Raw genomic sequence first — 27,588 nt, 5'->3', positions numbered from 1 at the left:
AGTGGGCTCAGAAAATAAAGAAAATGGTTCCCAACGCTTCATTTGGATATCACTAGATATTATAATACTGTAATAATAAGCAAAAGGCTTAACAGCAGATATCTGCAATAATATCTGAATCATGCCATCACAATGTGATGCCAATGTATCCAGATAAAAAAATCAGAAAATGCAAAGATGAAGAAGCATTTCATCATGCAATTTCAAAAAAAAAAAATGAATATACTCATTCAGATGAATATAATAACTGCTTATCTTGTAGGAAACGTAGACTGACACACTGATTTTGTTGTGGTGTAACACATTCTATAGTGTCCGAACCATTACACATGCTATGCCAATAAACTGCTGGGAGGCAGCCAGATTCTTAAAAAAAATCTATAAAATCTCTGGGTTAATGGCAACACACTATAATTATAGGGAATGCAAAATAGCTGGGGTTCTATTAATAAAAGTGAGAATGAGTATTGCTACTGGTGCAGATTTCAAAAGAAGAAAAAAAATCAACCTAAAATATGGGACTACTCGGTTATGAAGATAGTAGGGCTGTTCATCCCTTATACTGTCCCTAAAGGTGATACTGATGATGATGATGATGATGATGATGATGATGATGATGATGTTGACGATGATGGCATGAGAAGAGAGACAGGCAGAGAGACAGACAGAGAGAGAGAGGGCGAGAGAGAGAGAGAGAGAGAGGAGGGATATCGCCAGTTACTAGCCCCAGCCGGCCAGCCAGCCTCCTCTGCCTGTCAACGGGATGATCGCACCATGTACCGGGACCCCGTTCCTTCCCAACGGAGCCGCGTCGTGATGACTGACCGCGGGCACAGCTGCAGCCCGGTGACTCTACACATTTCCTCCGTCCAGTAGCTGATTTCTCCGGCGCGGCGGCGCGGTGTGGAGCCGGAGCCTTGGCGCACGCATCCACGCTCTCACGCACTCACAGGCTGCCTCTGTGGCGCGCACTTTGCTCCGACACATTCTTTCGAGACGTCTCCGATCTCGGTCCTTTCTTACCTTCTGGGGATTTTGAAAACTTGAGCGACTTTACCGTCGCAGGCAGAGAACAAAAGGCGAGCGGACGGACAGCGTCGGTGCGGTGAATGTAGTCTGCAGCGGGGCGCACAGCGGTGCTGCTGGACCGGCCGAGGACGCACCAAGTCCCGTCCCACTTCCCCGTTTCACCCCCGGTGTCCCGAACACGGCCAACATGATTGTCCTCGGGATTGTGCTTGCTCTTTTCGTCTCAGGTACGTTCAGTAAATTGACTGATTACATTAAAAAGGAAAACAGGCTTTCACCACTCAGTGTTTGTCTCTAGATGGCCCCTGGCTCGCAAGTTGGATAGAGATGAGGATGGAGAGTCACACAAAGTAAAGAGCCTCTGTTTTGTCATCCCTCCATCACTCCGAGGTGCTTTTTCTGGCTCGTTTGGTCAATTTTCCGGTCTTAGAGCCACGGGGATAAAAATAAGTGTGTTTTTATTTCCTCCCAACCTTTCAGCAGAGTAAAAAAATAAAAATAAAAACGTCTCATATGGCTGTTATTGACTATTTCAAATATAATTTGTATCTCAACAATAACTCGTTTTTCGGCTGCGGTGCTGTGTCTCAGCAGGCTACGCCCTTCCAGCTGCACGCAAACTTTCCAACATGCGGACTGAAAGCTGTCAGACCCTCAGAGAGACATATATAGAAGCTCCAACAGTTCCTCTGATCGGTTTTTATTTTTAATTTTACATATCCAATGTTTGAAAGTGTAGAAGAATATATCGTGTAAGAATAAAATGTCCTGTAGCCTGAGATGGTCTCGCTCTCTCTCTTGGCTGGCATGTGTAAGATAAGACATTTGCAGAATTACTGGAGCAAAGTGCTCTTGATAAACAATTTTGAACAGAATACACCTAATAAAATATCTTATAGTAACAGACAAATCTTTGGGCTATGATTGTATTACTTGCAATATCATTTATACTAAAGGTTGTTATAATTGAACTGAGCGAATCCTGAGTATTGATTTTCTGGTCAACCAGTCAATGAGCACAAAACGTAAAAGGGGAGCTTGAAGTGACCAAGTGGAGTCAGAAAGACTCTTAACTTTTGAGCCAGAGCAGAATCGGTCACATCAAATCCTTCAAAAGTGAACTTGTTTTAAAATCAGTTTGTAGTGCTGAAATAATCTCTCTTTTTTTTATATATCATATGGTGTCCAATTTGCAGATGAAACAAGGAGTTTAAACAGAGTTGGACCAGAACACAGATAGTTAGATTGATAGATAGATAGATTTGTTTTCACAGTCTGTTTCATGCACATGGCAATATACACGGACAAATACATCAACAGATAACATAAAGACAGGCACAAGACACATAGAAACAAGCACATTTACAACAACGATACCGTATCTATGCAAAGTCAGCGAGATAGTTTAGCAGACATGCAGCCCTGAATGCACCTCGGTCAGTGTGATGATCCGGGTCTCTTTATTTCAGCTGTATTTAAGCAGCTTGTCTTCCAGCAAACTAAGGAGAAAATTGGGTTTCGGGTATGAAGTTGACTGATTTTAGAGTTGCCTACAGGTTAGACACCCTATCAGATGCTCAGAGAGGTTTTCCTTGGTTATTGTAAATAGAGGAGCTGTACAGAAAATGTATCAATTTACAGTGAATTAAATTACTTACTCTGGACTGATAGTAGACCTTTTTTTTTTCCAAATATATTCCGTTCATTTCATTTTTTTTTCATTTATTGAATGAAGACGATCCATCCTGTTAGAGTCGTGACTATTATGATGGCGAGAGGATGCTTGAATTGCTCCTTTATGTATTCAAATAGATATATAATATGATAATAGCAGCTGAAAATGATTTTTAAAGATTGAAATCACCTTAATGCCATGAAAAGTTGTGTTAAATGGTTTCTTACATACACACACGCACACACACACACACACACACACACACACGCACACACACACACACACACACACACTGAAACACTTCGCTTACCAATCTCAAACCAAATGTAGAATGAACCTTTCTTACAATTCTGAATACACGGTGTTGTTTGACATCCATGCTGCTGGTAGATGATCACTTTGTAACTCAGTGTGTGTGGTGTGAGCGTGGAACTGTTACCTCTCTTCCTTTGTCTCTGTGTGTGTTTAGTGTTCAGGAGCCTGTGTGGCCGCTCAAAGCTTGTAACTTTACAGCTCCATAAACGTACTCGGAGAGAACGTCTCTGTTGTTTACAGCACAATAGTGAGCCATGTTGTGGTGATAAATGGCTGAGTGTGTTCAGAGTCACGGACAGGTGTCAAGGGAGTTTTAGCCAAAGAGCTAATGTGGCATTTTAACGAGTGTCCATGGCTCTTTTTTTGTTTTTGTTAAGATTTCTTTTGTGTGTGTGGCATTTTTATGCCTTTATTTTGACAGGACAGCATAGACATGAAACGGGAGAGGAGGAATGACATGCAGCAAAGGGCCGCAGGGCGGAACTGAACCCGCGGCCGCTGCGTCGAGGACTGAGCCTCTGTACATGGGCGCACACTCTACCAGGTGAGCTGCCCAGGCGCCCAGTCCATGGCTCTTTATCAGACATGGGGACTCGAGTACGGGACGCGGACTGGAGTCACACTTGAGTCGCACACACGATGTTGTCCTCAAAAGATTTCGGACAACATCGTCGACTCGGACTCGAGGTGCGGGACTCGTGAACAATCCTAATTTTTAGGAAATGTCTTGATGAACTGAATGTTCTTCCCCTTCCTGCGTAATTATGTGGTATTAAGATAGTAGATAAAGGATTCTGGCTCAACCACATCTGATTTCATCAGGTACCTGAAAACACACCCTGATAGGATAGCAATCATGTTTAGCTCAGCATTGGCCATGTAACGTTAGCTTGCTTTGTGCTTTAGCCTCGACCTACGGAGGTAAACTCCGACTGACGTTCGCTAGATGTTATGAAGAGATGAATGAGCGTTTGTTTGTTTGCCAAACTTGTGGTAGTCGATTTACGTAATCATTTAGGTTTATTGTTGATCATATAACACTACAGTTTTATTTAGTTCACGTTACACTGGGTGTGAGAGTCTGGGGGATGTGATGACTTACAGTAGTTCATAGGCTGTCATTAGTTGTAGACGCAGTGCATATTACATGGTTGTGCTCTGTAGGCTTCCTGATACCCTGAGTACCTCAATATTTGGTCTGTACTGTACTGTACGTTCATGTTACAAGGCAAGTACAGTTATTAACTTATAAGTAAAACATTCTTGGTGGGGTTTTTTGTCATATTGCAATAGCCTGTTTACACTGATTATATCCAACAACTAGCTGATTCTGTATGCTAATAGATAAAGGAGTCATAATAACATTTTACATGCATTGAATTCCTTAAATACAGTATAGCTATGCAGTGTTCTGAGCAGCCTGGATTGAACGCAGCAGGTAATACAACACTCATTATAACCACCAGGGACCTGAGACTTGACTTGGACTCTGACTATGACTTCATTAGGTTACATATTACAGATAGTAGGTACGGGTCACTGTATAGAAGCAGATTGATCCAAGCTGGACTAGGAAACAAAGAGTGGTGCGTTGTTCTCTGACGTTTGGAGAGATCGTGACTGAGCAGAAGGAAAACAAACTGCTAAATACTTGTTACCGAAAATCACAATGGTCAGAATAATGTGGATGAACCATGAGTGTGAAGGGCCAGGTCATTGGGCCAGACACCTTTATGTCACCTACAATAAAGAAGTTAAGGCCTGAAGATGGGAGATTGGTCAACACATTCTACACAATGTGGGTAGGAACGGAGGTTTGTGAGAGACACACGTATCAAACAGAATTCATTGGCACGGTGGATCAGTTGTTAGCACTTCTGCCTCACAGCAAGTTGGCACTGCAGACTTTGATCCCCGGTCTGGGCAGAGTTGGATCCCCAGTCCGGACAGGGCCTTTCTGTGTGGAGTTTGCATGTTCTCCCTGTGTTTGCTCTGGTTTCCGCCGGCTGCTTTGGTTTCCTCCCACAAATAAAGACATGCATGCTAGGTTACTAGGACTACAGTTGAAAATGAACCGTCTGGCTAACACTGGCACATTTACAGAAATGTTGATTAATGTGCATAGTCCTTATAAAATCAATACATTGTAATCTTTAATCAATGTCCACGTTAAATGTAAGAGTACACACAGAGAGATGTGCCAGCTCGTGGCGCTCCGATCGAACTTTGGTCTTGTCTGGTTGTGAGGCTTCATCAGGGCAAGCCTAGTCTCGCTAGTTCCTCCACAGCGCTGCGGAGGAAGGTCTGGCTAGTGCACACAGCATTCCAGGATGGGAGAAAAACGTGCTCTGGTTTATTGGCATTTCTTTAAACCAATCACAATCGTCTTGGGCGGTGCTAAGCTCCATACAGAGCCACGGTCCCTCTGCTAAATAGCCTCGGGAAGGAACTTGTTTTGGTGGAACGTGTACGTTCAAAAGTTGTTTTAGTCGTGCAACAGAAAACTCAGATTGGACAGATAGTCTAGCTAGCTGTCTGGATTTACCCTGCAGAGATCTGAGGAGCAGTTAACCATAGTCCTCAGAAATCCACCGGAGTTTAGAACGCAACACAACACACATCCAGGCGGAACGTCGTGGATATAGACTAGGGCACGCCCAAATCTAGCTGCTGCTGCTGGAGGAGTCACCTGACGTAGCTTAAAGGTGGAGTCTAACAGGATGACTTTCATTTTCAGTTGGACATCACACGCCAAAACTGTGTTGCTCACTCTTATACAGCATGTGCTCAGACTCAGGTTGGTGGCAGATTGAGGTGTGTTTAAACAATCTGACTCACCTCTAAATTCCAACGGGTGGAAGCTGCTCTCTGCTTAAAATTCGCCCTAGGCCTATTTCTTTTACGGAGCCGGAAGGGGGGCGTTCAACAGGCCGGGCATGTAAGTGCTACGGCTAGAGCATCTGGTCATTTTTTTAAATAAACTGTGCAGACCCGATCGTCACATCACTACAAAATGTTAACAACTGAAAAGCCATACATATTTGATCCAATCTTTGATTGTCAACTGGACTAGATGGAAGAAACCATCAAACTGTGTAGATTACTTAGTTTTATGGCAGAAGCACAAATCCGCGCCTGGTCCCGGTAATATAGTTGGTAGATTACTGTGACAGTAAATATACTATAAAGATGCATCAGTTTCAAAGCATATTTATGTGTTTATTTTCTTCCTAAACACACATGTGGGTATGTATTATCAAGTGCTCATTTGTCCATATCAGCTGAGCAGCTCCCAGCCCCTCAGCAGACGTTCCCTTGGTTGGGAATGCGTGGATTCTGTCCCTGCTGTAGCAGCACTAATGAAATTCCCTCACAGTTGTTTTTCTGTGAGGCCGGTTTGTGCTGCAGCACGACCCGCTGTGTTCATTAGCCTGTTAATGGTTGTCCAGCTTGTAGTGACACCGTAATGTTGAGTGACAGGCTCATATATCTCACTGTCTCTCTGCCTCAGGTTTACCCCCCCCCCTCTCCCTCAAGGCTTTCAGATTGTGTCTGATTTTCCTTTTTTTTTTTCAATCTCAATCTAAATTCCCCCTCCGATTCAGTGGCGCGTCAGAATAAATTGTTCTCGTCGTTCAATGAGGAAGTGCAGTCAACCGACGCCGGTGTGCAAACACATTTGGAGCAGCGGGGGTTGACGTCTTATCTGTGCGTAGGCAGGTGTGCATGTTTGTGTGTGTATTTTCAGGGATGGGAGGGTGCGTGACAGACGCCACTACTGGCTGTTTGAAGACTCACTGATACTGATCCTTTGGACTGGTGGTGCCCACAGGAATATTTACCTTCTCCCTGAGATCTCATACAGTTCCCCCCTTACCCGTCTCACTCAGCGTCCCACTCACACTCAGTGTTCGGGTCTTACATACAATACTATTCTCAGCCAAAGTTAGAATAGTTATATACTTATATAGTAATAATAATAATAATAATAATAATAGTTAATTTTTTTGTCCGCGTTCCTCTCACTGCTTTGAAGTGGATGGGACTCTGTATGTATTTCCATGCACCAATCAGCATTTAGCAACATTTCAGCAATCAAATGGAGTCATTGGAATGGTAATATGACTTTTTTCGAGTTGAATGGTGGTCGTCTTGCTCCCTCCTAGCGCCTGTGAGCATCAGGAAGTATCGCGTGATATCAGGTCTCGCGATGTATCGAATTGCTTCACGGCACTGCACAGTTTGAGTGAGTGAGTTTTTCACACCATATCGTCATGGCTGAGCTGGCAAAAAACATGCAGAAAGCTAGGAAAGAATTCTCGGAGGAACAGAGAAAGAGGAAACGGCAGACGGAGTCAGACACGAGTAAACATAGGAGCTGCCAAATATCTATTCAGAAGCTGTAGGGGGAGCTCTATAGAGAGACCTGCGAGCAAAAACCGAGAAAACAGCGAAGAAATGGCCAAAAACTGAATAGCGCCTCTTTAAATTCAGAAACATCCTCCTGTCCCACAAACTCATCAGTATCAGCTGCTTCTAGCTCTTCATTGAAACTGTATGATCTTTATGTTGAGGGAAACCTGAGGAATGGCTTCACAATGTTATGCACATGGACACATTTCTCCCAAATTCAGCAGACATATTTGGTATCTTTGGAATATCATTGATCAGTGTTTGTTATCCTTTGCCAGACAGAAAAAAGCTCAGACACAGGCATTCTGTTTCAACACAAGTCAGGTGACACAGGATGAAGACAAGGCCTGCGTAGGGACGACGTCACGGTGATGGACGGGTCAAACAAACACGGGCCTTTCCCCCAGGAGACTGTTCGTGTAAAACCAAGAATCAATGGTGACTCTTTTTAACTTATGTACGTAACACGCTTATTCTGCTGGCACGTAATATGGTGTAAAGAGGTCGCGGCCATTTCATATTTTTCTTTTTACCTTCAGAGCAGAGAACTGGTCCAGAGCCACAGACGACGTTCAACAGCTGTTTACACAGGTTGAGTCACAATGAACTCAGTGCATGGAATGCTCCTTTACATAAAAAGAAACATTGCTGGCTGATGTATTGATACATATGTAATATTGGTCTAACTTTTGAAAGTACCTCATCTACACACACACACACACACACACACACACACACACACACACACACACACACACACACACACACACACACACACACACACACACACACACACACACACACACACACACACACACACACACACACACACACACAGGTGTCAGGTGTTTGAAAGTGTATCTCACTGTGCTCACATATTGCTGATGATTCCACAGCTCTGCAGGTGGTGTGCTTTGAACAACAGAAGGCAGAAACAGACAGAGAGCTAGAGACAGAGAGAGAGACACAGACAGAGAGAGAGAGAGAGAGAGAGAGAGAGAGACAGAGATTGTCTTATCTGTATTGATCTCCAGTGACAGACGATGACGTCTATGAAGAGCAATGAGGCCAGAGAAATGAGCATCATAAACCTGCTTTGATGATGAGTGTAAAAAGCTGCTCGGAAGCTTGAGTAAGAGAGAATGAGAGAGAGAGAGAGAAAGAGAATGAGAGAGAGAGAGAGAGAGCGAGAGAGAGAGAGAGATGGAGAGGATTAGAAGTGATGTGGATGAGCTTGGTGAAAGGAGTGAGAAATTCATCTTCCTTCTTCTGTCACATTTAATGAAAAATGAGCAGCTCACCTGGCCTCCGTCCACCTGGTTACATCTAATACGGGTGGAGAGGTGTGTGTGTGTGTGTGTGTGTGTGTGTGTGTGTGTGTGTGTGTGTGTGTGTGTGTGTGTGTGTGTGTGTGTGTGTGTGTGTTCTTCTCAAAGGGAATGGTGTATCCAAGGGGGTAGTTTGGAGGTCTTCTGTGTGTTTTGTTGATAACTGGGATTTGGAACTCAAACACAGGAGCGGCAGATGGTGTGTTGGCTTCTGCTTCTGTGGCTGAGTGTGTGTGGCTGAGTGTGTGTGTGTGTGTGTGTGTCAAGTGTGTGAAGGCGTTAGATTGAGTGCTGTATGCGTGTGTGTTAGTGTGTCTGACAGCAGACAGCGGTCCCTGAAGGAGCTCAGAGCCAGGGCTGATCCCAGGTCAGTTGCGGCATGACCTCAGGCCCATCTGCTCTTATGATGACAGATGTGTCAGAGACTGGCTTCAGATCTGTGGCTGCACCCACAATCCCACAGGCGGTTGGCAGGAGGACCCCTCCCACACATTTAGTTGGGTTCTTCAAATCCTAAATATGTTGGGAAAGAATCAAATGTGTTTCTACTCTTTACTTTTGCTCTGACAGTAGGACGGAGTAAGAGTCAAAGTCGGAAAAACCGAACCATGTGATATTCCAAACCTTCTGCGGTTGATAAACGCATGGCACGTCCATGGAATTGTTTTTTTCTAATGCCTTTATTCATATTTCAGCGATAATACAGCCCGGATGTTGTATGTGGTTTGGATATTGTCGGAATTGGCAGAATCTTTGCTTTTGCGTCCTTTCATTACATTACATGTCATTTTGCTGACGCTTTTATCCAAAGCAACTTACAGTTGCTACATATGTCAGAGGCTGCACGCCTCTGGAGCAACTAGGGATTAAGTGTCTTGCTCATTGGTTGATGTATCACAGTGGGAATTGAACCCAGATCTCCCACACCAGGTCAGAAGACGTTTGCCCCTTCACGATCCCCCCCTTGCACCACTACAGCCGTCTAAGCCTTTGAGACAGGCATTGGCGTCCTGTTGCGTCTCTGGAATATGGGTTCATATGTGTGAACGGAGCGTTACAGTCTGTCTTAAAGCCTGACATGACAACCCCCCAACAGTTATCCTCAGGGCCTCTTCTGACTCTCTCTCTCTCTTCCAGCCTTTTAACGGACCACAGTCCCACTCTGCACCAACACAAGGACTGGAGGCAGCAGCTGCTTTAGTGCACCAGGACATGGCAGGAGTTCCTTTTGGAAAGTGGGAGGCATTCATCACTGTCTCACACCTTTGCAACCATGCGGACATTATCCATTATTTTTGCTCTGATCACAATTACACTAATTATGGCTCCTCTGTTAGGTCAGTTCTTCAGTGAGGGAAATGGGAATGTGGAGCGTAATGATTCAAAGCCTCTGAGTGGCTGTGAAATGTGCAGGTGACACGCTGACTTCTCTTCTCTTCTCAAATTATTGTGGTTAATTTCGTATTCGGGTATAAAGTGGCAGAGAGGAGAACCGAAGCGCAGCTCATATCCCTGATTTTCTGCTGCTGCTCCACATGCTGCTCCCACATATTTTTATTATTAGATTGGTTGACCTACCCTGGTGCTGCAGAACTAATTTGACCAATATGACGACGGTTTTGCTCTGATAAAAGGTCACCCAGACCCCAATGATTGACTCTCAACTTAAGCTGTTACTAAGGAAGGAGAATAGGGAGCGTTAGATGTCCTCTGATCACACTCTGCTGCAAGGCATACTGGGTCATGTTAGTTTCTCTATGGCTGTCCAACATCTGTAATGCAATAAAACAAGTTGATATTGCTTGTTTTGTCCTTATGTTTTCTAAAGAAACCCAAGATGATGACTCAACGCACCCCATTAGCTGTGATTTTGAGTTAGAATTGACATTAGGGGTGTCACTTCTCTAATACGGAGAAGTATCATCACGCACAGCTTTGTCAGTTTACCAGAATCTGGTTCAAACCGAAGAAAAAATAATTTGTTGATGAGAGAAGAAGGAGAGAGATTTTTACGTTGGGAACAATTTTTGCTGTTTTTAGAAGCTCGAGAAAAAGCAGTGGACCTTGACTTAGGATCAATTTGTCAAACTATGATGTTATTTCTTGTTATTAATGCAAACATAATCCATGCAACCTAATTCTTGAAATACACTGTAGAACTGACATAGTTGTGTCCATTGCAGTGGCTTCTTGACGTTACTTCTGAAATGCAGCCTGTTGAGTTAAAACTTGTTTTATTTTCAGCCTTTTAGCATAGTTGCTTGTTTCCTCCATTTATTACTTCATCAAAACAGTCCAAATGTACTTTTTAGAGCACACATGTCAAACTCAAGGGCCACGGGCCGAACCAGGCCCCTCGCAGATTCTAATCTGGCCCGCATATCAATTTAGGTTCACAATAACTTTATTGTAAATAAACCCCAACAAACAGGAAACTGTTTTTCAGACTACAATTACGCGACCCTCAGAGCAGAATTTGCCGACTTTGAGACTCAGAAATTCCCCCAGAAGCAGAGAGTTTTCATATTCAGGCTGTTAAACAGGTTGCTGTGAGTCGGCCTACTTTTTAAAATTTGATCTTTGTTTTGCTTGATTTGCTGAAATCTATGATGGTTAAGGAACTTTTTAGCTGACTTTTGTAGGGCTTTATGTCAACAACAATGCGACAAAAGTCGAAAAAAACGTCATTCTGTAATACAGTCAAAGACATTTTACTTTTCTCAATAAAAGCATGTCAATAAACTATACATCTCTCTCTGGCCCTTGATGTGATTCTCATTTTCCAGAGTGGCCCTTAGTGAAGTTGGGTTTGACGCCCCTGTTTTAGAGCTTTGAACTGCATCTCCTTCATCCGCTGAGGAAGACTCTGCTGACTCGCTTGAGTGAAAAGCAGATGACAATTTGTGTTTGAAACTCCATTTGCTGATGAAACCGTGAAAAAAGCTAGTCTGTGGACCTTGAGTCGGGATCATTTTGTTATTTATATCCCTAGTTTATTGACATGAAGTAGATAATAATAATAAGAGATCAGATTGACGTGAAGAAGGAGCCACAGCCTGTTGAGTTATACTTTGGAATTTTTATTTGCTCAGACTTTTACATTCTGTCACGTTAAAATGGTTTAAATTTTAAATGTAAAGTGACCATTCTAAACAACAGGAAATAGATAAACACACACACACACACACACACACACACACACACAGCTTTACAGTAAAGTGCTAATTAATAATTAAACTAGCTTCCTGTTCCTTTGCTGTTTACCGCAGTCCCAAAATGTTGACTCCATCCATCTGAAAGTGACGTGTGATTTTTAAGTCACAGTGCGTGTTATTATGTCTTTAGTCTCTTTGATGCAAACACTGCTCACTATACTTTTCTTTGTTGGATGTTCAATGTGCGTTTGTATCGATGGCTGTCTGTCCATTCCACCCAACAGGAACTCCTCTCTTTGTTCCAAACCAACCAACAATGTGAAACGCATCACTTCCACTCCATCGCACCATTTCCTCACCGCTGGATCTGAGTCTTTCTGTGGCAAATATAAGAGATAGATCTTTGTGACGATCAGAGCAGTGTGTTGTGACCAGGTCAGGCAGTGACACTGTGCAGGTGTAATAATAGAAGGGGATTAGCTGCCGTGGTGCTTTGTGCTGTGAACTAATCCAGCAGCTTTCACAATAAATCCAACCCTGTGACACTTGCTGTAAAATACACTGCATCTCTGTGTGTTTATGGAGATTATATTTCCATGTGAAGATGATATATTGATACTGAAGTGCGTCATTGTTAGACAATGAGCTGGTGTACCTGTGATAGTACCCTCAGGTGGTGCTGTGTTCACCTCTGTATCACACTTTATTGCTCCCAAGTTCATCTGTCTGTCCATCTGTCCTTCACACGTAATGTATCAGAGTGCTGAGAGATTCGTTGCGGGGAAACTCTATGTAATTTCCTTTTTTTCAGATTTGCACTGACCCAAAGAGGAGACTACAATTACTGGATCTAAAGATAAGATGAGATCATCTTTTATTGGTCCCACGGCGGGGACATTCGTAGAGTTAGCAATAACAAGAGGCAGCAGTAAAAAGACAAGATATACTAACTAAGTAAAGAGTAAAACGCAAAATATCAGTAGTAGACTGAACGGTTGAATTGTTGCACATAGGAAATATTGATATTGCACAGTTCATATACATTTTATATGGATGGCTGTCTGTTAGTTTAATGGATAGAGGGGCATCCTGGGACAGAGTTGGCCTTCTTCATTAGTCTGTTCAGTAAAAGATGGCATATAACTTTTGTCAGGTGTGTGTTTTAGTGACATTTCTCAATGTGTGTTCGGAATGAACACTAAGCAAATTTGGACTTTGTATTATTTTGGAGTATTGGACTTCTAAGTGTTTGAATTTGCTACGGTAGCAGCTGCACAGACGCTAGCTGTAGTGTGAGTGAGAGGAAATGAAACGTCTCATTTGCCTCAAACTCTGGAACACTTGGTCAGAGACGTGACCTGCACTCTCTGGATCGAGTCCATGGCAAACAACCCAACGTGTTTCATCAAAGACTCTTGTGTGTATCACACAGTGGCCATGTGCAGCAGATGGCACACTCTATGTTCATTGTTTTCAATGGGAAAACAATGAGAAACTGATGGAGAGTGCTGCCTGCCGCCTGCAGACACGCTGTGTGTTCTTCCCTTCTGCTGTCTACAGGTGACAAACAGTTTTATTGGAAAATCTACCAAAATGGAGGCACGTACATTTATTTATCCACATGCACTCCTTGTTCTCCTCCAGAGAAGATACATCAGTGAAGAGCTTCTTCCTCTGACTGAATATGTAATCTGGGACGAAAAAGGCTTACTGCCAACGTTAGCTTTAGCCATAGTCCCCCCCCACAATATTTAGAAGAGGCAAAATTTAAACCGTAAACCCTAAAAGAGGTAACTGTTCAGGGGGCTAAGAACATGTATATATCCTTACTTGTAAATATGTTTCCCAACGATTTCAGAAACCCCTATAGTGGACCGTAACATCCTAACCTCTTTCTCTTTCTCCGTGAAATGAAGCTGCCTTCAAGTGCGCTCGGAAATGTCCACATCTATAAACGATCTGACGCAAAACAGGAACTGTAAAATATAAAGTCTACTAGTGCTGCATTGGGGGGGTTAGAGAACACAACAGGGGTGCAGAAAAAAAAAATTGTTGCAGAAAAATCACCAGAATGAAGGAAATTAAGTGTTGTGCCCCCCCCCCACCCCAATGTTGAAACAAAACCTACACCCTTGGCTTTAGCTAGGAGAAGTTCATTTCCATGCTTGGCCCTTTGGATTGGCAACATGCACACTGGGGCTCAGACTTCCTGCGGGAACACCTCTTGAGAAACTCCTAAAGGGGCCTACGACTACAATTACTAGGCAACAGCAACGCTGGCTACCTTATTCATTTCAGTGGGACTCACTTTGGTTCAGTGGGGGTCGGTCACACAGACTGTGACTGTGTTTGCCTCTGTAGCATTCATTTGCTTCTCACTTCACAAGCATTCAGATGGAAAGGAAATTATAGAACGTAAGAGCTCATTCAGATTACATGATCAGATGTAACAATGCAAATGACTGAGCGTACTCAGTGGGATAGTGTGTGATTCACTCCATTTGTCTGGATAGGAATGGTACTTATGGTGTTATATATAGGTTGTTTTTGCAGTGGATGTACAGCACATGGTTCCTGTACTTTCCTCAGTGTATTCCAACCGTAACGGCCAGCAGACAGTGGCGGCTGTCTGCACTGACATAGCCAGAGTCACTCGTCTGTGTAGCATAGAATGAAGCTGATTTGATTAGTGTCACAATATAGAAATATAAATGTCAAAGTATTACATGATCTATCGCGGATACATATCCATAAATGAATAACAGTAGGTCTTTTTTTTTCTTCTGGGTTAGATATGTTGGAAATGAACATTTTTATATTTTCCTTTACTGTTAAAATGAAAAACGAGACCTATAACGTGTTCATTAGTGAGCTGTGGACGTGTTGGTATCTCTGGACAGAGCCAGGCTAGCTGTTTCCTACTGTGTCCAGTCTTTATGCTAAGCTAAGTTAACCAGCTACTGGCCCTAGGTTCATGTTCACTCTACAGATATGAAGGAGGTTTGAATCTTTTCATCCAACTCTCGGCAATAAAGCGAATAAGCATATTTCTTCAAATGTCAAATTCCTTTAACAATCCAAGGGAAATGACACAACCGTGTTCATGCTGTCACTGGATGGTTTTAATTGTCCACCCATTTTACACATCAGAGTGTCTGCAGGTGTCGAGTTCTACTGCAAATGTGACAGAGGGAGCTGTGAGACGTCTGATAAATGTCCACAGTGATGTCACCTGAGTCAGCATCAGCCTGTCTGAAGACTGCAGGTTTGAAAGTGAAACAGGTGTGGAGTTGATCTCTGTAGCTCCTTTAGTCATTTGGTATGATGTTTGCTTTTCTGTCCTTTTTTTTTAATTATTATTATTAGTTATAAAAAAAAATCATTTTTAATTTATTCTGAATGCCAGATGCATATTTTTGAAGCCTTATTTCAAAATGTCACCTGAACCGTGCATTCAGTTTAGCAACCTATACCCACAGTTGATGAACGTGTTGACTCGGCTGAGCAGCTGATCTCAGTACTGTTTCTTTATTCAAACCACTGCAGAAGTGAGGTTATTGGACTTTTTTCGCGAAATCAAAAACACATTTTGCCGTTTGTCTAAAAGTGCACTGGTGTGTGTGTGTGTGTGTGTGTGTGTGTGTGTGTGTGTGTGTGCTTCTGGCAGGCAGTATGTGTGTGAGCCGAGCTTGTCATGAACCCACAGGACCATTGGGTTTAAAGGGGAAAAAGCAGCGTTTCCTGTGCAGCAGAGATGGAAGTGATTGTCCGAGTTTGATGATGCCACGCTGAGCGCTTGCTCTGGTGTGTGGACAAAGTGAGTTGTGGCGGAGTGTCGGGATGCGGCGCTCCACAAAGGCTGTTTGTTCAACCAACAATGTTTTATGTATGTGGTTAGCTCTTCATCAGCACACTCAGTATTCAATTTACATACTGTCTACTGATCCGGCACTGAATGTTAAGCTGTTTATGCTCTCTCAGCCACTTTATTCTGACACCGAGACGCGCATGTGAGTATGTGTGTGGAAGTCTATGCGAGTATGTGTGTGTGTGTGTGTGTGTGTGTGTGTGTGTGTGTGTGTGTGTGTGTGTCTTAGACAGATTGCTTTGCCCCCCCCCCCTGTGGTTGTGCAGTATTGTGTTCTGGTAGTAATGATGGGTTCTGTGCCTCCCAGTCTCCCTCCCAGCAGGACACACACATAAAAGCGTCCTTATCAGGGCAGACATGCATGTGTGTGTGTGTGTGTGTGTGTGTGTGTGTGTGTGTGTGTGTGTGTGTGTGCCTGTGTTTTTTGTGTGTGTGTGCATATGTGCCCATCTATGTGTGATTCTAAGAACATCATTTTCAGGCGGTGCATGCTGATTGTGCCCCATGCTGTGCGCGTGTCCAACCCATCACGGTTCGCATTGGTTCGCTCACTCTCTGTCTCTGCCTCTATCTCTCTCGCCCTCTCCTTTGCTCCCACCTCTCCATTTTTCCATCCATCTCTCCGTTCCCCTATTTCTCCTCCCCGTATGACATTTCTGCTGTCCTCACACAACTCCTCTGCACTTCCCCTGTGCGTAGCAGCGATTGGATTTTACCAGGGGAGCCTCTCATTTCTGCGGTTGCAAATCGAAACAGCCACTCTTCAGAAAACAACAGCTCCTCTTAGAGAAACTTTATGTTCCACACAATCCTAAAGGCTGTGTGTAATGAATAAAAACTAGCTTAGAACGACGTCCACGGCTGAATATCTTGGCTGAAGAGTATCTATTGTAGTTTGCTACAAAAGAAAAGGAAATAGAAAGGTTTACAATTGGATAAGTGGAAGCCCTCAGTCTGGCCCTCAGTGTTCTCTGACCTGTTTGGCAACTCTGATGTGGAACAACAATCACAGCCAGAATTCTTAAAAAGGAGAGTCTCGGTCTGCTTCCAATCAAAGATTGAATGAAGCTCTATCAGAGCATGAATTCATTCCTAAACTACTTACTGCAATCTCATCATAAGAATAGAAACTGTAAAGGAAGTAATCTCGTAAGATTTAAGATGTTAGACCACCTTTTTATTGAATTACACCCTGAGCGAGACCACCTTTGAGAAAAAATAAATAAATAAAAATAAAAAAGAACTGACATGAAAAGACCAACGCTGTCTCCCAACATTCCTAAGCCCATTCATTTCTACTGAAAACGTCAATCTTTAACATGCGTATAGGATGTGTTTTGGTGGCCTGGGAAAATAATCAAATGTGTGCACTTGCGACTTACAATGACTTACCAAGATACGTAACATCTACAAGTGTATGCACTATACAGGATTTACCCTATTATACTTTATCAACAGGAATTAATAGGTCAAACTGCCACCCACAAATAGTCCTTAAACAAAGCATCAGGCTGTCAAGCTGCCAAAATCTGCTACTACCTGTTCTGTAAGATTTAGGACTGAAGCTGGAGACGTTTGTAGACAGCAGAGATCACAACAAGAAAGATGGAAAAATGACTTTAGAAGAGAATGTTGGGGAGTTTGATGGACATGGACGGCACTCAAATATAATGCTTGTACATTTTTATGGGAGCTATATTTATTTCTGTGCTCACAAAGTAATCGTTTAACTAAAAACGCAGAGGTTTCAGTTTCTCAGAGAAAGTGCTGTAGTGGAGTCAATGGGTTTAGGAATGTGCATCATATAACGCATCATTTGTTCAGAAAAGAAATGCTGAATAGGGATCGACCGAAACTGGTTCTTCAAGGCTGATACCGAATAAAACCGATACTTGGAACCAATATGCATTTACAGTGAGTAAGTCAAAATTACGATTTTGGAATGCCACAAACTCCAACACAAAACTTTGTTTAAATGCTTTAAGCCATTATTTAATAAATGAGAAACTTTCAACATAATACCCAGTAACTGTCATGGGGAAAAACAGCGAGGCTTGGACCCAGAATACAGAATTTATTACCAAAACTACAACAAAAAGTAATACCAAAAAGCAAGCAGGCCAGGAAGAAAAACCACAGGAGCACGACACGAGCACCACACGAACAGGCACGACAGAACACGACACCACAATCCAAGACAGCACAGAACAGAACAATGATCCGACAAGACACAAGACAAGAAAACACAGAGACTAAATACACAGGACAACGAGGTAAAACAAGGGACAGGTGACACAAGGGATAGGAACAGGTGTAACACATCAGGGCCAACACGGTCTCACGGCAGTTTGTGTAATTGTCACGTTATTTTTAATCTATTGATTTGTGTACAACAACACGTTTATCTCGTTTTTTTTCGTGGTGCCCAGCACGAAATGGGAACCATGAAAGGACGCCTCACACGGCGGGAGACGGCCGCGGGGGACGCACGACAATAATGGGATGGCGGAGGTTGGGTTTAGGACAAACACAACCGGGAAAGGACGCCTCACACGCCGGGAGGTGGCCGTGCGACAATAACGGGACGGTTGTGATTAGGAAAACAACGGGGAATCAAAACGCCACACGCGGGACGCGATCCCCGGTCTCCTGAGTGAAAGTCCTGTATTATTTGACCCATCCACCACCCCGACCAACCTCCCTACGCGGATTTTTGGCTTTTCAATCTACTCACTACCGTAGTCGTGCTGTGATCATGACATATGCTTCCCATTGAAATACATTTCATATCAACATAGCATTTTCGTGCTGGCCACCACGAACAAAAACGAGAAAAACGTCCCCGTGAACACGAATCAATATATTAAATAACGTGACCATTTCACGAACTGACGTGAGACTGGGTTGTCAGGGCGGGGCAGACAATGAAAAAGGCGGAAAACAGAAGGCAGGATGAAAACAAGACAAGACAAGGGAGAAAACAGAATACTACAAAATAAAACAGGAAACACTACACAGACACTCACAATCGTGACAGAGAGTCAAATAGTGTTGTGGACATGAAGTCAGACTCAGTGGTGAGTGAAACCGATGCAGAGGGACAGACACAGAGCTGTAGCCAAGCCAAAGTAGGGCACTTTTTAATTCATTGACTTTATCGGTTATCAGGCAAATAATCAGCCAGGGCCGATAATCGGTCTATCCCTAATGCTGAATGAGCAACTGCATACAGAGCGGCCGTGACGTCATCGAATGAATAAACACAGTAAAGTACAGTTTAACCTGCTGTCAGTAGCCAGGATTTTATTGGATCGCCACCCGTGGGTCCATGCAGCGCTGCTGATGCAAGATGACATCACCAAAACCATCCAATGAATGAGTTGACTGTCAGTCCTTGTGACTTCATGTTTGCTCCTCTTGGTTCATTTGTAAGTTAATGTGATGCACACATTAGTATAGTATTGTAGGGCACCATAAAAGGTTACACGTTATTTTAGGCCTAGTTTAATATGCAACTCAATACAATATATGTAGTAGGGAGTCCCTGTTCATCCTCGTTCAGGTTAGGGGTCTTTGAAGAACCCTGTTCTAGAACGTCATATGTCACAAAGACCACTTGCTGGTGTGACCATGAAGGCCTAGACACCGGGTTTTCTAGATATGTTGCCCGCCCCCTCCCTAGACTTTAAACTAGTCTCTCTCTGTCTCTTCTGTCCTCTCCTAGGTGTGTTGCCAGCCTCAGCACCGGTCTTCCCCTTCCCTCCCTCCCCCACTGACTGCGTTGAAGCACATCGAGTGTGCTCCGCCGACCTCCGCTGTGAGGCATTGTACCGGGGCCTGGAGCGGTGTGCGGACGAAGCAGAGGTGTCCCCGCTGGGGGAGCAGGCGGCTGCAGAGTGTGTGGAGAGACAGGACGCGTTGCTGAATAAACACCCCGCTCTCCTGGCCTGCAAGTGCCAGCGTGGCTTCCGCAAGGAGGAGCAGTGCCTGCGCGTATACTGGAGGGTTCGCCTGCTGCCAGGTCAGTCACGCCTCAGCTTCAATGGTGGAAGAAGTATTCAGATCATTCACTTAATGAAACGTACTAATACCACAATGCAAAAATACTCTGTTACAAGTAATAGTCCTGCATTAAACATTTTACGTAAAAGTATATAAGTGTTAAGTAAAAGTATATAAGTATCATCAGGAAAATGCAAGTAACGTATTAAAAGTAAAAGTACTCAATGCAGAAAAATCCTCCTATTTTAGAAAGTGTAAAAGGTCCAAACAGTTGTGTGTTTAATGGTCTAATCATTTCAGCTTGTAAGCCGTTATATTGTTGGCTAGTTTCATTTATAATAAAACATCAGATTTTATAAACTACATGTGTTTTGGGCGCAGACACTTTAATGTGTAAAGTAACTAGTAACTAGTAACTTAGCTGTCAGATGAATGTAGTGGAGAAAAGTCGAAGTAGAACGTGACATGAAAAGAAAAGACTCAAGTAAAGTACAAGTATGGACTGAAGTATAATACTGGAATAAATTAAGTACTTACATACCACCACTGCTCAGCTTTACGGAGCTTTTTAGCATCTTTCAGCTCAGTGTTTTGGTTTAACGGCCTGTAACTTTTGTTGCTCAGGTACTCTGTCTATCTGCTCAGGTACTCTGTCCTCTACCTTCTCAGGTACTCTGACCTCTACCTGCTCAGGTACTCTGTCCTCTACCTGCTCAGGTACTCTGTCTTCTACCTGCTCAGGTACTCTGTCCTCTACCTGTTCAGGTACTCTGTCCTCTACCTGCTCAGGTACTCTGTCCTCTACCTGCTCAGGTGTTTTGTCTTCTACCTGCTCAGGTACTCTGTCTTCTACCTGCTCAGGTACTCTGTCCTCTACTTGCTCAGGTACTCTGTCTTCTACCTGCTCAGGTACTCTGTCCTCTACCTGCTCAGGTACTCTGTCTTCTACCTGCTCAGGTACTCTGTCTCTACCTGCTCAGGTACTCTGTCCTCTACCTGATCAGGTACTCTGTCCTCTACCTGCTCAGGTACTCTGTCCTCCAAAACAGCAGACAGACAGTCAGAGAGCAGCTGGTGAACACAGCGGAGCATCCAGCAGCTACAGAGAACAGATATTTCCCTCAGGAGTTGGTGGAGACTAGAAACTGCTAAAAGAGAGAATATTGAACTGAGCTTCATCAGATGGACCCAAACATAACTAATGTTGCTCTTTGTCGGCTGAATGTGTGAATAGTTAACTGTTTGCTAACAAGTTAGCCAACTCACACCAACTCCAACATGTGCACAATGGAAAAAAACAAACATTATTAACAGTATCAATGCAGCTTTAACGACGAGACACTGAAATAATCCATCTGGGCTTCTTTTTTATTTTTTTAAATCCCATATAAAAATACCAAAACCAATAATGTGTTACTCCATTGTTCGTTTGTGGCTCTCAGTCCCAAACCTCATATTTAAAAAGGGTTCAGTGATTAAAAACCCTCATACAGATGCATTTGTTGATTAATCCACATTGGTGCTCTAGTGAGTACTTGTTGCAGCAGGACAGTGTGTGAGGGATTGAGTCAAAGTAAACTACAGTGTGTGTGTGTGTGTGTGTGTGTGTGTGTGTGTGTGTGTGTCACCCAGTGCAACGGTGTATCCGCTGAACAGAAAATATCTGTTTGTAGGATCGATTTAATATTTTGTTGGTTTCGCTCACGTTTGTTGACAATAAGAAACGTCATTCTCCATCGCTGTAAATATCTAAAGTTGGTGTCCCCTCATTTGAAAAGACGCCTTGTGCACATTATATAGAAAACTATCTGCACAGGTGTACTGAGGAGCTCCAGACGCTGTTTGTTGCGCTTATAGAGAGAAACATCCTGCATCAGATGAGAAAACCAACCTGTGATCGTTTTTATAGCAGCACAGGAGCTAAACACTTTAATGCAGACCTGCTTCATTTCTACGTTAGCCATAAAATGTGTCATGATCCCAAACGGGCCTCATGTAGAAGTGAGGTCCAGGCAGAAGACCTTACTATGAACACACACACACACACACACACACACACACACACACACACACACACACACACACACACACACACACACACACACACACACACACACACACAGTAAGTAAGCTAACAGCAGCCAGCGGACTGGTCCTCCCCTGTGGCCTATTAGTCAGCGGAGCATTAGTGTAATTACACACTCTTCAGTTTCTAACGCTGCTAGGCTGCTCTAGCGTGTCATTACCATAAATATATCGGCTAGAATAGGATTTACATACATAAACACTTTACATGCCATTACATTCTTCATTGAGTTTGAACTTTTCAGTGTGTTTGAATCATTTGAAGCAACAAACGGCTCTCACACGGCTCAATCAAGACTCATGGTGATTTGGGGCTTGGCCCACCGACAGAGGTACTGTAGTGTTGTTTTCATGATGTATGAGATTGATATTTTCATCTTGTTCTCTGAACTTCTTTTTAAATGAGAAATGAAACAAACTGAAGACTAAAGCAACCCTGCGCTGCAGTCATTATTGACCTTTAGCATCCACACACACATAACACACAGCACTATGCAATGGTAAAACTGTCCACTATCTCGGAAGTTTCATTAAATAATAAGCGTAAAATGTTATCCAAGATTAATTACGTTGCCCACCTGAATATGTAGACTGGCTCTGATTTCAGAATACTGGATGATAGAGGAGGCTGGCCATTTGGGCTGTTTTTAGCTACATTAGTGGTGATAAATCCTAACAGCGTTGGTGATCCTCCTCACTCTTCATCTCAACACACATTGGATGGATTGGCATGAAATCTGCTGCTGATATTGTCCGCAGATTTTCCCCACAGGATGAAATCTAACCACTGGACAAGAAACCCACCAACACCTACCAACATATGTCCTCTCTGTCTGCAGTGTGGGAGGTTACAATCAGCATTCATTCCCAGGAACACAATGGCTCTGCAGTAGTAACGGCTCCAGCTCAGTGATGGAAACATCCGGGTGGAAATGCTAATTTTCGTCCCTTATGCAGTGCAATGCTACGACACTTGTCACCTCGGTCGGTAACTTCTTCTGACCCTCACCCCTTTATTCCACTAGGCGCGTCTCACAGCCACTCTAGACAATGCCTGTGATTCCAGCTCAATGGTGTTTTAAGCCCCCAAAGTGTCCTTCCAGGCAGTGCTGCGATCGTTGACCTCAAGGCACCTAACCCTAACCTGAACCTTAGGGCGATGGCACAACTGTTTTATATGCACATTTTAAACTCCGTGGCTCTCAAAATGTTCAGAGCATGGGCCTGGAGAGCAACACAGCCTGGACCACGGCTCAGCGTCGGGCGGCAGAGAGGCAGTGGATCAATTTTTTAAAAACCATAGACCCCACGGGTCTAAATGAAAAATACTGAAATGGATCCACTTCTCTTTTTAATCTAAGTTTTACAGGGTATTTTTTTTAGAACTAATGACCTCCCACTGCTCTGGTTTCATCTCTCCTCAGGTTTTATCTGGACCTCCTCTGAAGCGCATCATACCCAACCCTTGCATGCTTTCTTTTCTTTTCCTTGTTTTTCCTTTGTTTTCTATTTTATATGACTTATTTTATTGCTTTAATCCATATTCATGATTAATAATAACTGTATTTGTTGCATGCTTCTCAGATTTTATTATTCTTTCCTTTTGGGGGTTAATTCCTACCTGCAAAGGGGGTCCTACCTAATATGTTAATGTTTTACATTTTTTCTAATAAATATTTTAAAGATGCCTTGGTTGTCCTTTATAACTTTTATTCTGCCTTATCTATATTTTAATAATTTGATTGTGCTTCTTTCTTTATTACTAATATTTATTATTATTATTATTATTATTATTATTATTATAATTATTATTTATTATTACACATTGAATTACTTGCCTCAAGATTTTAACATGATAATACACATGCCATTAGTTGTATACATTTTACTAACAGTGTGGTTTTATTCTATGATGTATTTTAAATTATTTATGGTTATTTATTGTGTGGCACTTTTTACTTTTTAAAGCACTTTTAAACACAGCATTTATTACAAATTTTTAATGGTATGTGTATTTTTTACCTCAAGGGCAAGTAATTCAGACAGTATTTTAGACCTTTTAAATGTTTTTATTTTATTGTTAATAATATGTCTTTAATATTGGGTTATAATTTGTTTTGTATTGTGATGCCGGGCTATTTATTTGCATAACTCTCTATATATATATATTTTATTTATTTCAATTATTTGTTTTGTAATGTCTCCAGAAGAGAGACCAGGGCAGGTGTGGAGGTGACCTATTTAAAGTTTTAATCTCCTGCTGTCAGTCCTGTCCATTGGTTCTTTTAACCTGCTTTTAATATCTGGCCTTCTTTTAAACAGCTTTTATATAACCAAACCCGTTTTTTTAAGGAGGTTTTTAAGTGTTTTAATGACACCAGTGGTCCCCTTGTGCCCGTGCCCCTTGCGGCGCCCATCCCGGGCATTGCGTTTTAACCCAAACCTAACCCTAACCATAACCGTAACCATTGCCTAATCAACTTCAAGGCAGCGCTGCGACTGTTGACTTCAGGGCACCTAACCCTAACCTTAACCCTAACCATAACCATAACCATAACCATAACCATTGCCTAATCCTAGTGCCTTCCAGGCAGCGCTGCTGGAAGAAGACGTTGGTGGCTTAAAACACCGATAAACGTGATTCCACCGGCAGTGACGCAGTGCGGCTCAGAAGTGGAGAACAATACCCGCTAGGTCTATTTTTGACGGAGCAAAGCAGCGTTCAGACATCGTTCCTTATTGTTTTGCACTGAGTTTGAAAGAGAGACTGAATAAGGAACCGATACAAAAAAGAAGTAACCACTGTAACGTTGTCACTGGCCTCCATGCTGCTTTCTGTGTACTAAACCTGTTTTCTGGCATGTTCGTGACGTCAAACTTGACTCCAGAAATAAACAGAACGGCAAGCTTTTCCACTGGCAATGGGAAAGGAGGCTATCGCCTATTCTTACTGGGTTTTCCCGCGTTCCAAAAACCTGTATATACTCGCTAGTTTGGGTGGAAAAGGGTTTAAGAAGGCTAACATTTCTGAATGTGCAAAGGTTAGGGTGGTTTTACTTCACGGAGTCCTCTACACAGCAGGGGTTTCAGGGGGAGGCCTTCATCTTTCATCAGGTTTTTTTTAAGTAAATATGATTTCAATACAGTGAACTGTTAAAATGCACTGACAACTTCATTTAGACATGGAATAGAAGGTTGATCACAGAATCATTTCCACAGAGCAGCATGATAGTGGGGCCAGTTATCAATTAGTTATGACTGCATTATAATTTTGGGTGCTTTGAATGTTCTGTACATGTTGATGTTGCAGATGACTCATGTTTACACCCATGATCTTCATATAATTGCAGGATTTTCCACCACTTTCATATCTCTTTCCTGTATCACGTTTATTTACTCTTCTGTGAGTCATTGCATACTCGTACCTCCATAAAGTCTTATCTTTAATACTTGTTTTCAGGGACATTACCAACCAGAGACAGCGGCTTACATTAAAAACTGGGTCTCATTTTTATTTTCTGCAGTTTTAGCTAAATACTTGCCCGTTCATAGTCGTACATCTTGTCCATTGCTGTGTATATTACAGTCAATCATAATCTATTTACTCAGAGGTTTGAATTGTGTCTCGAAATCTTGAGCACAGTTTTAGACGGGTTTAGATTTTTAAGCAGCTACCTTGTTTCCCTCAGGACAGCCTGGTCTCACAGAATTCCGTGAAATTATCACGAACTGTTAACACCGCATTACGTGGTGGTGGCACGGAATGTGTGAAAATTCCGCGTGTCCACCACGGAAAACAATGCCAATGTAAAGTCAATGAGAAGCATTAAGAGCGACTATGGTAGCGAGTAGTATGAAAGCCCGAAAATCCGCATAGGGAGGTTGGTTGGGGTGGTGGATGGGTCAACCACAGGACTTTACCCAGGAGACCGGGGATTGTGTCTCGCGTGTCATGTTTCCTAAACCCAACCGTAACTGTCCCATTCTTTTTTCCTAAACCCAACCATCCCGTTGTTGTCCTGCGTGTCATGGAAGCGTAAGCCCACCCATGACCTTTTCCTTAACTTAAGGAGCCATGTTCATTTCACGGAATTCTTCCATGTACCCATCACGGATTTTTTTGCGATTCCGTGAAACTGCCACAGATTTTGAGTTAAGGGGCCGTGTTCATTTCACGGAATTCTGTGAGATCAGGTTGCTCGGGAAGTTCTGTTTTAGGAGAGTAAGTAGTTGTTGTGCTGTGCCACAGAGATTTAGTTGTTCTCCAATTATTTAAGCAACAACTTTTCAAAAATGACCTTCCAGTGGTAGTTTGGACAATACCTTTTTTTTTATTTACCGGCTTCAGAGTGAACTTATTACACCATTTCTTTCACTGTAGAAAACGTTTCAAATCATTGTAATGGCCTCATTCCAGATATTACATTCATAACCTCCTGCCAGTGCATTTCAGGAGGCCACATGGAGTTTGATTGAGAACATTGTCTACATTTGTCCATTTCATTGAGCTACTGTGAGTCACATGGTAAGTAATCACTCAGTTGTTTGCCAATGTTTGTGTGTTCCTTTTCTCCAGGGGAGGACGAGCTGGAAATGTCTCCCTATGACGACACAATGATGGATACTCGCATGGCTTCCTTAGTTGCAGGTAAAACACACACACACACACACACACACACACACACACACACACACACACACACACACACACACAGTTTGTCCATTGGACGTTCATACTGGTGGTGCTGGGTAACCTGGGACTTTCCAACATGCTAATATTTTCTGATTGTCCTGAAACAGTTGATGTGTTAGCTAGCAGCTTGTTCAGTTGTGGGGCCAGGAAATATTAGTTATTAGGTTCTCAGATGGATGATTTAAGCCATGGGCTGGATATGAACACTGCAGACCACTAAGCTACCTGGTTGCCTACAATCAGTCCATTTCTTTTGCCCCGGGATGAATCATCATGTTTGTGACTCTCTCATCCACCGCATGGCCAAAGTTTCTTTGACCACATGGTGATCATTTTGGTCAACATCTGGCCTTTTCTCTGACTTCTTTTTTGGGTATCCATAAAGTTGACCAGATCGTTGAACCCCGTTTCCATTTTGGTGAGTTGATGAGTTTTTCTTTACCACCGTCCTCAGGACAAAGTCAATTCTACAGTTTATTCCCAATACTGGTAAGGTTCCCGAGATATCTGGAGGCCTCTGCCAGGCATCTGCGGATGGAACCAGGACTTATTTATGTTCGTCACCTCAGTTACAGTTGTTTTGAATGATTTGGTAATGCAACTATGTGGTACAATTTCAAAACTCTTAGTACAAAACTCCAACCTCATCACACTTGTAACACAGCCAGTCTTTTATTCAAAACTACCATTGTGCATTCATTTGGATTGTAAACATCTCTCGCCGCACGAGCATTGATTTTTGTGTGAAATGTCATGACAACACATGGTTTAATCAACAGAACACAACATAATATCTTTTCAGTTTAGTCATTTTAACTACCAGTGAATCCAGTGACTAACAATGCAAGATTTCACATCATCACTAGAAGTGGTGAAAGTAATACGCTACAGTAGTGTGAAATACAGATTTCACATTAGGTAATACACTTACATTACCCAGCCTTTACAGAATCTAACATTTACATAATATCTATCCTATGTGTAATCAAGTTATGATAAATGAAGCCATCCTCTACAAACATTTG

General features: G+C 42.8%; 1 protein-coding gene across 1 annotated transcript in view; it reads left to right on the top strand.

The window, feature by feature from the left end:
• Nucleotides 1-718: 718 nt before the first annotated feature.
• The window catches only part of LOC144524622 (GDNF family receptor alpha-4-like), a 48,221-nt gene continuing 21,351 nt past the window's right edge, over nucleotides 719-27,588 (top strand). Inside the window, exons 1-3 of the mRNA XM_078261011.1 lie at nucleotides 719-1,256; nucleotides 19,508-19,804; nucleotides 26,447-26,518. Of these exons, the coding sequence (XP_078117137.1) occupies nucleotides 1,217-1,256; nucleotides 19,508-19,804; nucleotides 26,447-26,518 (409 nt within the window). The 5' untranslated portion in view covers nucleotides 719-1,216. The remainder of the gene's footprint in view (nucleotides 1,257-19,507; nucleotides 19,805-26,446; nucleotides 26,519-27,588) is intronic.

The sequence above is a fragment of the Sander vitreus genome, chromosome 10 (genome assembly GCF_031162955.1).
Source record: "Sander vitreus isolate 19-12246 chromosome 10, sanVit1, whole genome shotgun sequence".
In the NCBI taxonomy this organism is placed as follows: domain Eukaryota; kingdom Metazoa; phylum Chordata; class Actinopteri; order Perciformes; family Percidae; genus Sander; species Sander vitreus.
The sequence above is the reverse complement of the archived record's forward strand: the minus strand, read 5'-3'. Positions and strand labels throughout refer to the sequence as shown.